This window comes from Falco cherrug, chromosome 1 (genome assembly GCF_023634085.1).
Source record: "Falco cherrug isolate bFalChe1 chromosome 1, bFalChe1.pri, whole genome shotgun sequence".
NCBI classification, from domain to species: Eukaryota; Metazoa; Chordata; class Aves; order Falconiformes; family Falconidae; genus Falco; species Falco cherrug.
Window position 1 is genome coordinate 62,231,493 of NC_073697.1, and position 16,012 is coordinate 62,247,504.

The 16,012-nt window shown below is 40.1% G+C and overlaps 1 protein-coding gene across 4 annotated transcripts in view; it reads right to left on the minus strand.

Annotated features, from left to right (window-relative positions):
* MTUS1 (microtubule associated scaffold protein 1) overlaps positions 1–16,012 on the minus strand; it is a 129,202-nt gene that overhangs the window by 84,930 nt on the left and 28,260 nt on the right. The window contains exons 1-4 of one of the 4 annotated variants that reach the window (XM_027802158.2): positions 13,603–13,705; positions 13,358–13,438; positions 6,984–9,262; positions 4,513–4,708 (exon numbers count right to left, since the gene is read on the minus strand). In XM_027802158.2, the coding sequence (XP_027657959.2) occupies positions 4,513–4,708; positions 6,984–9,038 (2,251 nt within the window). In that variant the 5' untranslated portion in view covers positions 9,039–9,262; positions 13,358–13,438; positions 13,603–13,705. The other 3 variants (XM_055712743.1, XM_014278247.3, XM_027802159.2) reach the window with 3 other exon arrangements.

Here is a 16,012-nt window from a genome sequence, read left to right on the forward strand (position 1 = left end):
TCTTAATCTGTCACAACCTGTTCTCGTTTTAACTGTAGAAGTTCCTCTGAATTATACATTTAAGTGTGAGATCAAGACAAAATTCAACAGAAGGAATTTAGCAATTATGAACTAACAAACAAATCAGTATTTCAAAGCATCAATAAAATCTGCTTTGGTATAATGCAATTTAAACATATTTCCTATAGCATATGTGAAGTTATTTTTCCCATGCTTCGGTTAGTTGCAGAACACTGGAAAAGTCCTTCAGTATAATCAACTTTTCATAAGGAAAAGGTCTCGCTTGTCCAAAACCTTCTTCAAGGAAACCCAAAATTCAGACTGTTGAGCTTCTCTACCCAAGCTTTCATTACTCTAGATAAATGATATGAAAATACTAGCAAGAGAAAGAGGACCACTGGATTAGACTCATGGAAAAGGTAAGTAAAGTACAGGGCCATAACTCTGCTAATTAGATATCAGGGAATCAGAGACAAAATGGTACCCAAAATGTCAGAAATAACTGTCAAGACAGTGAAAGACATTTTGGTTACAAAGACGATTTACATGGCTTCCATTAATCTTGGGATGTTTTTAACATTAAGCAGAGGAATAATATTTTTGATGCTTTCATATCCGCAAATAGTTTCAACTGCACATAAAGCTTGACACAGCTCTCATAGCTAAGACATCAAACAATGTGAAGTTTCATACAGTGGGAAATAATTTAAAGCTATGGTATAATTTTAAAGCACAAGTGTTATACCATATCAGAAGTCTTACAGGTAAAGCTCCTTTCCTTTACATGCTTAGAGGTAGGTTGTAGTCAGCAAAAGGAGAAAAAAAGGCAGTGGTAGGCATTTACATTTTTAGATCTAAAGTAAATCATTTATATCCCTATTTTACACTGCTCAAACACAAATCAAATAATTTCTTGTGGCTCAAACTGTCACAGTGCTTCTGTCCAAACATAAGGGTGGTAACATGCAGTTGTTGGGACAGGCTGACAGTAGAAGAACTTGGAGTGATGTTCCATGGGACTACCAAAGCTTCTTGGATTCTCCAGTCCCCTTCCAACTCTCCCTTCAAGTGACAGAGATTACTCTTCCCAAACCATAAAACCCTAACTGTTAGCTGGCTATTACTCCTCCACAGTGGTTATGCATATCCAATTAGAAGGCTGTGTATGTTTGCTGGGAACAAAAACAATAGTTGCTTTCATTTTGAGACTAGTTCAAACTCCTGAACCAGGGCTCCAAAATTACATACGCCTTCCAGTAAAAACCAGGTAACTCAAACACCTTATTCTATGTCTTGAATTCTAATACATGTTTTCACTGATAGAAAACTAACACAGCAAAAGGCATACTGCCTGCCATCCAGCACTACAGAAATCTGTGCACGCCACCATGGAAAAGTTAGCTGTAGAGAATTAAGATCTTTGCTCAAGAACATGACTGCAAGTCATTCTCTCTTATGGAGAAATGGAGACAAACAGTTACAGAAATAATTCTGAGGTGTCTAGCTTGCAACTGTGACCTAATTTCTAGATTTGCTGCAGAAATGAGGCTTCACCGTTTCACAAACCACTTCAGTACATTTAATCAACCTGGGCTCACCTTTCAGAAAACAGATTTCTAATTCAGCAAAAACTCCAAGTTTTAGCCAAGATACACCGATACTGGTGAACAGTGGTCAGCAACCATTTTGAAGTAAATAAAAAATTATTTCTAGCTTAACATGCTCTGCAAATAACCTCACAAAAACTTAATGCTTGAGACAGGAGGTTTTCCTCTCCTTCTGCTGTCTCCTGTTCGAGAGAGAGCATCAGGGAATTTCCGTAGAAGACAGGCTTTCTATTGAGCTAGTGCATTACTACTGAAAACTTAAGGTTTACATTTACAAGTGAAAAAAAAAAATAAAATCAAAATCTCAACTCCTGCCAAGCTGCAAGGATCTTGTAATTGGTGTTTGATACAGGGCATTTTTTTCTTTTATTTCTTGGCTATAGAGCAGTTTCCTGCTTCTCACTTGAAATGACAGCGCATGATACAATCCACTGCTCACAAGCTCCTTATCCTGGGAATAACACATATACTAATACACTTCGGACAGATGGACTGCCTCCGTCCCTCAACATACCCATCTGAGAGATGACAGAGAGCTGTATTATCACTTCTCTTGTTCAGAGTATTTGATGGACTCACTACTCAATTGTCTGCCTGCCCAACAGATCCAAGTACAGCCAGCAAGTGATTACAAATTAGCTGCATTTATACTAGCACCTCAGAAAGCAACGGGGTCATTAGGATTTGGAGATTTTTAAGACTTGGCTTGACAAATGCCTGAACAACCTAGTCTTAATTCAGTGCTGACCCAGTTACAGGCAGTGGGGGCTGGACTAGGTGACCTTCAGAAGTTCTTTCCATCCTAGATTTAGCTAGTCTGCCTGTAGTCTGGACAGAGATCTTGCCAGCAAACAACTGTACAACTACTGAGTTACTGATCTGTGTTGTTGGAATTGTATCAAGGCACAACTTTAATACCAAAGTGTTCAAATTACTTAACTGGAAGAAATAGTTACTCCCTACAGGAAGGCTTTAGCTACAACAGACAACTGGGTTTGGTTTACAGGCTGCCACTTCACCACTGTATGCACGTGCGCAGTTTTACTTCAAAAACCTTAAGAACAGATAGGGTCAGCAGCAGTAGATGGCGTTTTACTTGAAAGGTGTGGCTGTGTAATACAGCGTGGCTTTAGTAGCAATACCAAGCAACTCCTACCTTTCCCCATCCTTGCTTCTCCCAACCCTGTACTCCCATCTTCTGATTTGAATCAGTAGTATGTTTACCAAAGAAGCAAGGAACCATGTTTAAGAATCCCCTTCCTTTACGAATCCCTAAAATAATCCCTTTAAGAATCCCTAAAGAATCCCTTTAAGGGACAGGGAGGTTAACCCAATGCAGTTTAACGCATCAAATCCTACTCTGCAGCACCAAGGCTTTGCATAAGCAAAACGAAGGGTACAATGTGCTAAAACAACAGGTATTGGCAGGGGGGATGGGGAGGGGGCATGGAGAAGAAAATTATTTTCATGTGCAGTGTTAATGTTCCAGTTTTCTCAAATTATAGCACAAGTTTGAAGTGCTGAGGTTCTGCTTCAAGCTTTTACCCTAAGCAGCCTTCTTCCAACAGGAAAAATGTGGAAGGTGTTCTACTGACCACTGTAATTTTACCATACAGTGGATTAAGGAGAGACAAGATTAGCTAAAGAAACTTGAGGAGTAAAGGATTTTCAACAGCAAGCTTCTTCCAAAAGTACATTTGGTTTATTTTTTATTCTTTTATGAAGGAAAGAAGTTAGTCATATAACCCAGCCATGCTTACCTTTATTTCTAGTGATGGTGTCATAAATCTACTCCAGACTAATAAGGGACAAATCTGTATCTATTTCCATCTCAGTTCTTCTAAGACCATAATTATAGACAGGAAAGCTCTAAATTGCTACTTAGAGAGGTGACTACTCTTCCAAGAAATAGGTGGCTTACAGGTAGGTACCTAGTTCACTGAGCAAGTCCCTCACATTGGCAAGACTCAAGTCAGAGAACAGCCTACATCCACTTTCTCTGAGAGACTCATCCCATAAAGGACTACATATACAGATTTTATCATGCTTCACCACCTGTATATAATTAAGAGAAGTATTTTGAACTGTCTCATAATCATAGATTGAGCGGATTAGAAAAAAAAAAGAACAGGTTTTACTGGGTGAAGTTGGGTGTGCGCACTTTGCACATTAGAGTGTATTGTAGTGTAGTCATTTATAGCCAGGCTATCTTTGCAATTAGCTTTGTTGCCACACTTGGTTAAAAAAACACACATAACATACAAATGTATTTCTGAATCTCTTCAATACGATTACAGAATGTAGTTTCTACTCACCAGATTTGAACAGCAGCCTACAGACTAGATGTGAGATTCCCCCCCCGCCCTTGGTATTAATCAGTCTAAGCTTAATTAGCAGCTCAAGCAGTAGCCTCTCCTTCAATTTTGTTCTCCCCTTTCTATTAACTACAGAGCTATACTAACATACCTTGTTCAACCTAGTTTTATGTCCTGAAATAAGGACTCATTCCCATAAGGACAGCATACAGTTGCTTATTGTAAACTATTGCTTTGCACCTGAGCTCGGTCTACATTTTCTCCTCTTCACTTTTACATCTTTCAAGTAATTTCACAAAGTGCTGCTACATAACCAAAACTATAAATAATAATATTTAAATATTGTTTCTTCTAATAGCACCACACCCTCCTAAACACATTCCTCACAAGGTAAGATTTACAGTGATAAGGTGTAACCTGCTTCCCCCCCCCCCCCCGCACTAGCAATTTGCTATTTGGATAAAATCATATTCAGCATGAAAAATTCAGCTCTGTGTCACTCTAAAAGTTCTGTCATAAAGCACATTAAATGATATCCGAACTTTAAGAAACTGTTTAAGTGGTAGTACTCCAGTGAAAAATTCTCTTACCAGAGCTTGATGACAGAACAGCTCCTTTGTGAGAAGGTGCTTTAATTGTGCCCATAGTTTTATTTTCACATCCTCTCTTCAAGGGCAACACAGACTGCATCATTTTAACCCTGGGAGTAGATACACTTCGTAGTGTGACTGGGTCTTTCTTCAGTATGTTTTTCCCTTGTGTTGTCCCGTCTTTCACCAAAGGCATCTGTTTTTAAACAAAACCAAACCAAAACAACAACAACAAAAAAAATCATACAAATACACAGCACGACCAACAACAAAAACACCCATGCACCACCACTGTGAGCAGCTGAAGATCCCCCTTTCCAGCATCTGTAATGAAATACTAACCACAGAAGCAGGGGACACTTTTAGCTGTTCACTGTCACATTGTCCACATCTGCAGTTCAGTACCTCAAGAATCATCTCAGAAATGGCCTTCAGCAACACAAAACTATTAGTTTGCAGCTAATCATTGGTAATGACAAACATGCTCAAGAAGTTACAGAGGTCATTTTCTATCAGAATTTCTTCCTCTTCCTCCCCAAACTCTAATTAAGCCATTCAATTACATGCCTGCACCTAATCTTAAAATCAACTATTTATCAAGCAAGTACACAAGTTAACACACTGGTAAGTTACTACCTGGAACGTCACAGCCCTTACAATAGGTTTTCTGGTCTAGGTCTTACATTACCACACAAGAACAGCTTAAAACCTTTCACATTCACATGCCATAGATAAAACAAAAATTCAGGAGTGGACCCAGGACAAGGTTAAAATAACTGGCTTATATGTTGCACTCATCTGCCTTTCAAGCAGAATTCTTTCTCTGGTTCATACAGGCACTAATTCATGCTGTACAATTAAGCCTATAAAAGTAAACTTGAAAGAAAATACAGTTCTTCATATGCTTTTCTGTGACTCAAGCTGATATGCAGCCATTTGGTCATATTAATATACTTTCCACTTTTTACTCCAGCCCTTACCTTCATTTTCAGAAGTTAATCTGTACTTTTCAGAAGGCCACGTATTAAGTTTAGTCCAGTTGACTGTCTCTACTGCACATTTTATATCATTCGCTCTGTCAATTTTCCAGTTACCAGCAGGACAAATACTACAGAGGTTTCCATCTTGGCAATGGCATGAAATTAATAAAAGAATTCTCTCCAACCCTCAGCACCAAAAGGAAGGAGCGTAACAGAACCCAAGCTCTGAAATACTTTACAATTGAAATAGACCATTCTTGCTTTCATGGTCATTTAGGTTTTCAAGTTAAATTATTAATTGTAATAAATAACATTATTTATTAATTTCTTCTGTCATGTTTCAAAAATAGATAGCTGCTTCTGTTTTACCTGAAGTAGCTTCCTCCCTATACTGAGCTTTACTGGAGTTTTTCTGGCAACCAGTAAAGCCTGACAAAAATCCAAACAATGTCAGTTTTACCAGTAAAAGCTGCTGCTCCATTTCACCAGTTTAACGTAAGCTGTGGCACCCACAAGTGAACAACAGGAAGGATTCCATACAGCATCAAGACTCCAACTCTGTGTCCCTACCATGCCTCCCAAGATTTTGGTCAACCCAACCCTGAAGCTCTCTTTCCTGGCATTCCTTTCTTTAAACCTTCTTTCAGAGTATTTGGAAGCAGCACGTTTCTCCTGACATGCAGCTGACTCATCCAAAAATACTTCCCAACGAACCAGAGCACGCATACCTCCCGGCCAGGAAGTCTGCACCTTCCAGCTGGCTGATTGCCCAAAACCAGGTATATGCCCTCTGCATGAGAAATATTTCCTGGCTACTCTTAACTATTCTAATGAGTCCCAGTTCTACTTCAAATAAACTCCCAAATTATTCAAAGCGGACAGTTAAATGAAGATGTTAAAAATAAAATGCTCGACCAACTTGGTAGTCTTTGGGTTTTGCGTGACTCTAATATTATTGTTAATGTGTGCACAACATTTCTGTAAGTAGATTTCAAAAGTGTAATTTCATTCTGAAGCATGTTTTGAAAGAAAAGAAAATACCGAAAACAGCAATTTATCTCTAATGTCTATTTAAAGTTACGGCACCACTAGAATTACCTTGATAAAAGCACATATTAAATGCTATATTTAGAAAAACCTCACCAAGTTATGCTATGCAGTTTTACCAGTTTGACTAAATTAAGACTTGTTAAGATTCCTAATAAAAGCAAACAACTGTAAATTTATATACCATGGAGTAAGATGAAAGGTTCAAGACCAGAAATCACACTTGAGGCCAAGCGTGACCAGTTCGTAAAACGGTATTCCTTCGTTGCCTTTATTAGGCAGAGATTACGCCCCCGAAATCAACACTACTTACATTTGTAGACCCAAACCCATTCCACAACTTCCATTCAGGACTACGCAGTGAATGAACTGTGCAGTACATAATTCCCTTTCTCCAAATATATCAAACATATAATTTTGTACGTTTAAAAAAAAATAGCTTACCAAAGAAACTGAGTGCAAGTCACACATTTCATTTGCCGCATCTTTTAACAAGCCTGCTTCCATAGGAATTTCCATGTTGCTGCTTTGCTCTTTTTCATCTCCGGTCTGGTAGACGTTTTGAGCACAGGGCTGCATTACAGAGGTGGAACTTTCCATTTTATCATTTAGCATCTCTTTCGAGTTCTCTCCACACGTTGGAGGCACAGCAGAAACGGAGGAGCACACCGAATGGGAGGAGCTTGCTTTGCCAATGTCTTCCGGATTCTGCTTTAACACAGGTGTCTTTGAAGCCTTGTGGGAAGCATTTCTGGGATGTGTTGTGGGATGTACGGCTGGGCTAGTGAAGAGTCGTTTGTTAAGATGTAGCTTATGGGGCTTATTCACAGGCAATTCCGCTTTAGTATCTTTAGCTAGATCTGTTTTCTTTTTCAGCACTTTTATGGAGGGAGACAAATGCCGTGGGGAAGCAGCCAGTGAGGATGAGACGACAGCTGATAGCTGGGGCGACTGGGGAGACCGCTTTAACGTTGCACCGTCTCTTGACTGTAGCACAGGTCTGGACATAACCTTTGGCTTAACATTTTTGAAATTAGGTTTGGGAAAACAAACAACCTCCGATTTCTTCGCTCTGGTTATTGTTAACGCAATAGGAGACCTACCCACTGGTCTTCCTGCATTTTGACCTGAACTAGCTTTAAGCAAAGGCCTTCTGTTCGGCCCTCCTACAAATGCCTTGCTCTGTCTTAGTTTAGGAGACTTCTCTCCAAGCTCTGCCAGAGCTGAAACAGAAAAAGCTGTATTCTTTGATTGTTCTTTAGGGGTTGAAGTACATAGAGCAGAATCACTTTCATCAGCCACAGGACTGAAGACCACAAAAGTTGCTTCGCATTTCAGGTCAGGCACAGCAGTCCTCTTTAATTTTGGTTCACTGCAAGATACGAAAGTGGTTTCATGCATATCCTGAAGAGCAGCATTTCCAGGGATAGTTTGTTCTTTGGTTAAGGGTTCATTGGTTTTATTTGATACTTGCTCTCCATCCATTTTATCTTCTGGGAGAAGATGCACATTATTTACAGAACTATCCATGCATGTTTCTGCACTGGAATTCGCAGTTTCAGCATGGTCAGGGGTACCCAGCAAGGATTTCACTTGGTCATCTTCATTAATATTAATGCATGGTGATAATGTATCTCGTACATACGGATCTATAAATCCAGCAGCTAGTTTTAAAGACTGTGCTTCTGTTTCCTGTGATTCTTCATCAGTCTTGTTAGTGTTTTTTAGATAGTGTTCGACACCTGCAGAAGCAGGACGATGTACTGCAAGTTCCGAATAGGCATCTGGGCTTTCTGAAGCCATTACTGTAGAGGAGAAATTAGGTGTTCTTTCTGAGCTGGTTCTATCAAATTTCTCTCTCATACATACTTCACAAGAGATTAGTGTTTCCCTCAGATGCATGTCATCATTTTGATCAGTTCCCAGAGTCTCACCTATAACATTGGTAACATCCAATGTGCTCAGGTGGCAGCATGCCCTGTCATTTATCAGGGATGGCATGTTCTGCTCTGAAGCAGGAAGAGGTAATACACACTCAGAGTCAGTCTGACTGTAAGGCACCGATTGTTTGATACTCTGATTTTGTGGTTTTGCCATAGCAACATTACCTTTCAGTAAGTCTGTTGTTTCTTTCAAGTCACAGTTCAAAGGATATACACAAGTCTGTTCATTCATGGAAGACTTGCATGCAGCATCTGCACCTCCCAACAGACTTTCGGTGCAGTTGTATTTACCAGGGGTCTTCTGCAGATGAAGTGCTTCAGTACAATGCTGTTTTAAACTAATACTTCCAAAGTCACTTTTACTTTCGCGAACAGTATCATCTCCATGCTCAGTCACTACATTTTGGGCAGTTGAATTACTGTGTATCTCTGTGGCACAATTCTTTGAGGAAGGTGTAGCTCTGTCACATGTGTAGTTATTTCCATTTTCATCCCTTATAAGCAAGGAAGACTTCAAGCCATTCTTTGCTTTGTCATTTGACTTTTCAACATTCATTTTGAAGGCTAAGTTTTAAACTGTTTTCATTTTATGTTTGTTTAAAATCCCAGAGAATGCAGATTCTTCTGAAATTTGCAGGAAAAACAAAAAAAACAAAAAAAAAAACCCACACACCAAAAATAGAAAAACCCAGCTTTTCCCTGGAACGTGTCAACTGTCCTGAAAGATATTTAAAAGAAGTAGTTCTTTGTTTTCATGTTTCTCAAGAGGATTCAAAAGTTCTGGAATTAAAAAGAAATTAAAAACAATTAGCCAAAACAGGACTTTAAACTAGCAAGCATTCTTAAGCTAATAGTCTTTGAACCAAGTGCAGCCATTTTGACCAACTTCTTTAAGCAAATTAAGCTTTTACAACAATGCCATCCATACATGCTCACCTTCACAGGCCACTTCTGCTCCCCTGACTGCCAAGCAACTCTTGAACCCTTTGGTCAGTTGCAATCAAGTGTGACTCTAGGGCTGCATTCTCAGATACTTGGCTTCCACACAAGCAAAGGAACAACCCAAAAGATTCAGCTCCTCAACAGGAAAAAGGTATCTGAGGGACCACACAACAGAATGAACTACCTTTCTTCCCTCTTCCAATAGCAGGTACCAAACAGAAGAGTATATTCCCTCACACAGCGTGTAGTCAAGCTATGAAGCTTTCCACTGCATGAGGCCTGGAAGCCAAAACCTTACACAGGCTCAAATACAAGCGTGTAAGAGCCACATAAGAAAAATCTGTCCAAAACTGAATACCAAACTGACTCAAGCAGCTCTCGGTCACAAGCTGCAAGCAGCTAGGAGAACTCTAGGGAAGAAACACTACAGGCTCATCCTGTTCTTACACTCTTCACTCAGCATTTAGCCCTGGTTACTGCTGGAGATGGGACACAGCATTAGGTGGTCTTCAGTCTGACCATGCCTGGTCACACGTACGTTCTTATGTACAAGTTTGCACAAAGACAGGAAATTAAGGGACATCCAAATTGTAAAAATTATGAAATGCTGCTGTATAAGCTCAGGTCTAGCTAATGTAGCAACATTGGAGCAACATGAAGAATCCCAGTGAAAAAAATTTTCATTGCTCATCCCTTGATGCACACAGCAAAGAGAGGTAACAAACACAGAGTTTTTCTCTGCACTGAAGGCCTTTCCCCTGACTTCCGAGGAAAGCAACTCACAGCAGAAGTTCAAGATCCTCAAAGAGTTGTCTATGCTGAAATAAAGAGAAGGCAAGGAGGTTCATAACCAGCTCTGTAGTTACACCAGTACACTACCCCAATGCTGCTGGGGTAGCCAACAAGTAGATGCCCATAGGACCCCTTCAGAGCCACTGGAGTGCAACTCCCTACATAGCAACAGCCTCCATCTTCTAGAAAGAAGACACAACATTAGCCAAGTGGCGAAAGAATTCCCATGTCCCCTCCAGCAAAACCAAGCCACATATCCACACTGAAACCCCTACAGAAGCCGAAGGGACGCACACACACAACATGACACCCAAAAACCTAATGAGCAGCCCTAACAACATATAAGGACAAGTTCCTAAGCACTAAGATCGCACCCAAGCACCAAAACCACAAGGACATGAATGAGAGAGAAGATCCAAACTGTCCAAAGCAGCTGGATGACTTACATAGGGCAATTCCATATGAAAGGCTGCTAGTACCAGAAATGAGACCAGAGGTAGGAAGAACTTTAGATTTGTAAGATATGGTTGCACTGGGGTGGGGGATCTGGCAGGAAGAAGACTTTATTGCTCTGAAAGTGACGCTAAGTGGGAAGGACAGAGTTCATTGGATGCAACAAGGGAATCTGACTGAAGATGTGTTCATTGACAAAGGTCAGCTTCCCAGCTGAGGAACAAGGAAACTGGACAGGTTTTGAACACCATCACATGTCTGGAGCAACAGATTCCACTCTCCAATCAAAGAGCAGGAAGGAGGAGGCCACCTGCCATCAAAAACGATGAGCAAACAGGTCACTGGTGTTTAACTAAAATGCAAGGCACCAGAGTGTGGTGCTCTCAAATAAGGGTACTGATATAGTGACATATTTGAAATTTGGTGGGAAGAAAGCAGCAGGACATGAACATCAAGATTAAGTACACAGGATGGACAGAATAATGCACACTAATATAAGAATTATATTAAAGTCTGAAATGATTTGAGTGTTAGTTGGCCACAATGAGCACAGACTAAAAATCCAGAGCTAACAGAAAAACAGAGTATTCGATCTGCAGTATCAACCTTCCCAACTAGGGTGACAACACTGGCTGCAATACACTGAAACAGGTCAAGGAGGCTACAAGATCAGAAAACACAGTAATAACAATAGTGGGAGATTTCTGCTATATTGATGTTGATTAGGCACACTGAATAATAATTTCCTGATCATATTTTTGTACAGGAATCAATGACTGCTTTGGGAAACAAGTTTGCCATGACAAGAGAAGCAATTCCTGATTTTTTCTCTAACAAAGAAATTTAAATCCTCACAGAGACCATATAAACCATTTTGAAAACCACAGCAGGGGAAAGAAAACAAACTCTTATCAACAAATAGTTTGGAAAGTGTAAAATAAAACCAGCATATTAAGTAGTGAAAGGTAAGTTACTAAAAGCAAGAACGCATCATTCAAAAAACCCTGATATCTTTCATTAAACCTTATTTTCTTCAGCTGGAAACACAGCTTGAATAACTATATTCAAAATAAATCCTTTCTCATACCAATGAAAAGCATAAAGCTTTCCAGACAGGCTGTAGGGCCTGTAAACAGTTTTGAGTACAAAAGCAGCACTCAAATTAAGATTGTTCTAGAACTGCAGGAATTTTTCTGTGCTCACTATGGATGACCAAACCCAGAGTGGTTTCTGGCCTGCAACCTTGTCTTTACATGGGATTTCAAACATCTGTCTCAGACTGAGGGTAAAAAGACCATGGGACAAGGAAACAACAAGCTACCAAGGTCAGACAGCACCCACCTCTGCCCCTGCTTCCTCCCCCAAGATAACATGGCTTGACTAACTTAAAATCTCCTGGTTCCTTCAGGCTGGTCTAGATCCTTTGCCTACCCACTATTATTTAATCCCTATAGAAGCACAAACAATTTCAGTACCTCATTTTCATCTTCCATTAGGAAACCTAAGGCAAATTCAAGACTTCTTCCAAAACAGTTTTCCCTGAAGGCAGGGCAAGAACCTGTCCTGAATAATTTTCCATTGATTTAAGTCAATCACGGAATCAACTGCTGAAAAGTATTTGCAAACTTTGCTTTCACTGCTGTTTTGACACATTAAAACTAGTTTCTGCTTGTCTGGAGACCAGCCCATAGCACAGCCTGCTCACTTAGTCATGCAACAAAAAGTTAAGATGCCATTTTGATTCAGCAGTAGCTCAGATCCAACCAAGTCTCACCTCTTTCAAGAGCTTTCTCACCACAGAAAACAGGGAATATGCCAAGACATAGCAAGACTGAGATCCCAAGAATTAAAGAATTAAAGAATGACATGGTAGCTTACAGTATGTGCAGCTAATAATGCCAAAATTTGAAACAAAATAAACCTTGATCCAATCGATGCTGAAGACTCAAGAAAACTAAAAGTTTTGAGACTGAGGAATAAGGAAGTGCATCAAAGTTACATATACCAATGTGTACATACGCATATATAAGTCTGCTCACTCTGTGCCCTGGACTTTCACATAACCAGACAATATACGGTAATAAGCCACTGATTCAATTTTTTTAAAGCAAATTTTCACTTAAGTAATCAATACTTTCATAAGCAACTAGACCAGCTTCAAATACATCCTCATTTCCGCATTTAGAGTCCTAAGTGTCCTGCATAAAAAGTGAGGTATTCCTAAGGATTAACCATAGCATATAAAAATCTGTAACCTGGATGAAAATCAGTCCTCAAAAAATGATATTCTGTAACTCCACAGGTACTAATATGTACATCAGGCTTATGAGAACGCTTCCTGGTGATGAGAAACTTTTTAGATTTGAGATCTGCCATAGAAAATTGAATGAAAAATTAACCTCAGCCAGCACCCTCTCCATAGCAGTGGTTAGCAGCAGATGCACAGACACAACAGGTGCCCCTCCAGAGAATATTCCTTTCCAAGGAGACACGGTTCCTGGCAGCTGACGACTTGGAGAATTCTCTAAACTAAATACTAATAAACTCTGAGTTTGTCTTACATCAACAACCATTATGCATGCCTGGCCTCCACAACACCCTAGAGCGCAGTGCAAAAGAGTTCAGCTGTTTTGTGCCTTCAATAAAGCTCAACTTGCCAAATCTCCATTGTAGATTTCAAGTACTTACACACTGCAAAGTCGTCTTAATCAGAGCTCTGAGCTTTCCACTTCCTCAACAGATATGAGATCTTGGGTAACAGAAGCATCGCTTTGGGGAAGGAAAAAAAAAAAACAACAAACCAACAGGAAAGGAGCTTGGCAAGCAGATTCTCCTCACAGAAAAGATCAGCTGCCAGCAGCCCCAGATCCAGGAGAAATACACAACAACATGCAGAACTGGGCTCCGAGCAAGAACTTGTCACTTCTACTAACCTGTAGTAGGACTGGTTCAGTGCTGGGTAACCAGGAACCAAAACCATATCAATTACAATAGATAATTCAAACTACAAGTTTACAAATTACTACAGGAATGCAAGTCACTTTGTGTCACAACACAGTAATAATTTACACTCTTCCTGGTACTCCATCTGGAACTAGGTTCTTTCACCCACACCATCACATGGTGTTTACTCAAACCCATCAGCTATGTTTGTGCAGCCTGTACAAAGGGGGTGGGTAATAAATCTGAACGGAGAGGGCATGCCCAAACATGAAGAAAGGCAGTGTAAAAATGCTCTAATTAACTGAACGTGCTTTGATACCAAGCAAAATGCACCATCACCATCTGCACTTCAGCAGAAAACCATATTAAACTGTCACAATTACCACAGCCATTGAAGTCAGAAACAATTTAAGGCATTTCATACGTTAACACACTACTCTATAACCAGTTTACCTGATCACGTTCTGGAACACCACACAATCACCTAAGTCTGACCTTTTCAGCACATACACCTGAAGGCAGAGATGGCAGCACCCAGGAGGGTATTTGCAGTGATCAGGCATCCCTGCCAGCATGCTCTGTCCCGTGTTGCTCACACATGTTCCATCAGAAAGCACTGGGAAAACACGCAATTTCAGATGAAACAATTTGCACAGAATTGCAATTTCAGAGCTCCCTGTGCAGCCTCAGTAATGTCACATCCTGGTGCGAACTAGCCTGTTACCAAGCTAATTCAAACGATTAGAAGAGAGCATGAGTTAAGCTCCTAAAACAACCTCACCCAAACATTTACAACTTTACAAGTACAACATACTCTTAGGAGTGAATTACATGAAGTGCTCACATGGTGATGGCAGTGCTTGCTTAAGAACACACAGTATCATCAGTGCTGGCACTGTGAAGGTGCTGTGTTTACAACAAAAAAAACCCCGTGGGGTAGCTAAGTGACATCTGTATGCTTTATTCAAAGCCATTTTAAAAATCAAAATCCATGTGAGACACTTGCTACGAGCTGCAGAAATAACATGCAAGTTGTGTTTGCAAGCAATCATGTTAGCACATTTGACTGAAGGAGTAGTATCACTTTCATAGGCATAAACCACCAGGTTTTGTCTCCTACTTGGCTAATTGCCAGTCTGCTTCAAGACAGAAGCACCAGCATTAACATACAAGTAGTAACAACCAAGGAGCATGAATTTTAAGCAGTTAAATCTTGGCACTAAGGTGTGGAAGAAGTAAAAGTGGAAAAGCAATTGAGCATACGGCTGCAGAAATCAGACATCCTGAAGTTGTGAAAGAGGTGCTGGCTTCCCACAAGATGTTCAAACCATGACACAGTACCATCAGACTACTGCAAAACATATGACTGCTGATGCTAACTGGCACATCTGCCCTGCAGCTTGCTCCTACTAATGGCTTAATGGTTGCCTAACAGAGACTGCAATGCTAGTGCTTCCCCCAAACACACGGCCTCCAGTGATTCAGTCTTCAGAGCACTGGTTCAACAGAAAGCTTCAAGCCATTGCTTTCCTAAGATGAAGAGCTCTTACCTATGCAATCGTTCATAAACTCTGGCATTCTTATTGACCCGTCTTTAAGGTTGTCAGGCTGCCATCTCCATCTTTGAGTTCAGACTATTATTTGTATGCACATACACACTCAGACATCCCAATGGATTTATACAATGTCTTGATAAAAAAATTCTTCCCCCCTTAATAAATTGCCAACTTCTGATTTCTATTGTAAGGTAAGTTTTGGGAGAACTCTGTATTCAGAAGTGGAAGACCAGTACAGTGACTTTTCTTAAAAGTAAATCAAGTCCATCTTTTAGATAACCAAGATACTTGAAAACAGTGTCTAGAAATAGCATCTAGTATTTTGGGGATGTGAAGGTGCAACCTCCTAGACCAGGAAGATTCTGCAAACGTACATGCCTTTCCTCCATTCTGTTTTACAGCAAGTGACACGAAACTCATGGAAGTAAAAGAGATACGCATTCACAAGCCAGTGACAAATGCTAGCTATTAAGACAGCATAAATAAGCAAGTGTACTTTATTATTTGAGATTAAGTGCATGATAAAACAAAACCAAAACTACCTATTTGAATGTGCAGGTGAGAACACCAACAAGCCTCTTGTTTGGATATTCCAGCACTCTCTTACAACTTAATCAGGCTCTCATTCATGGCTCCACTAAGACAGCATTCATTGCTCAAAGCAGCACAGACTACTCGTGGAGTTTTCAAAGTATGGTGCAGTATGCAATTGCACTCACAATCAGTTACATACTCGGTTAGCATTCATTTATACACTACCATCATAAACAAAGGCTGTGCATGGTTTGCTGTAAGATCAATACTCAGTCTGTTATTTTTAGGCATCTGTCCTCGTTAAATTTGT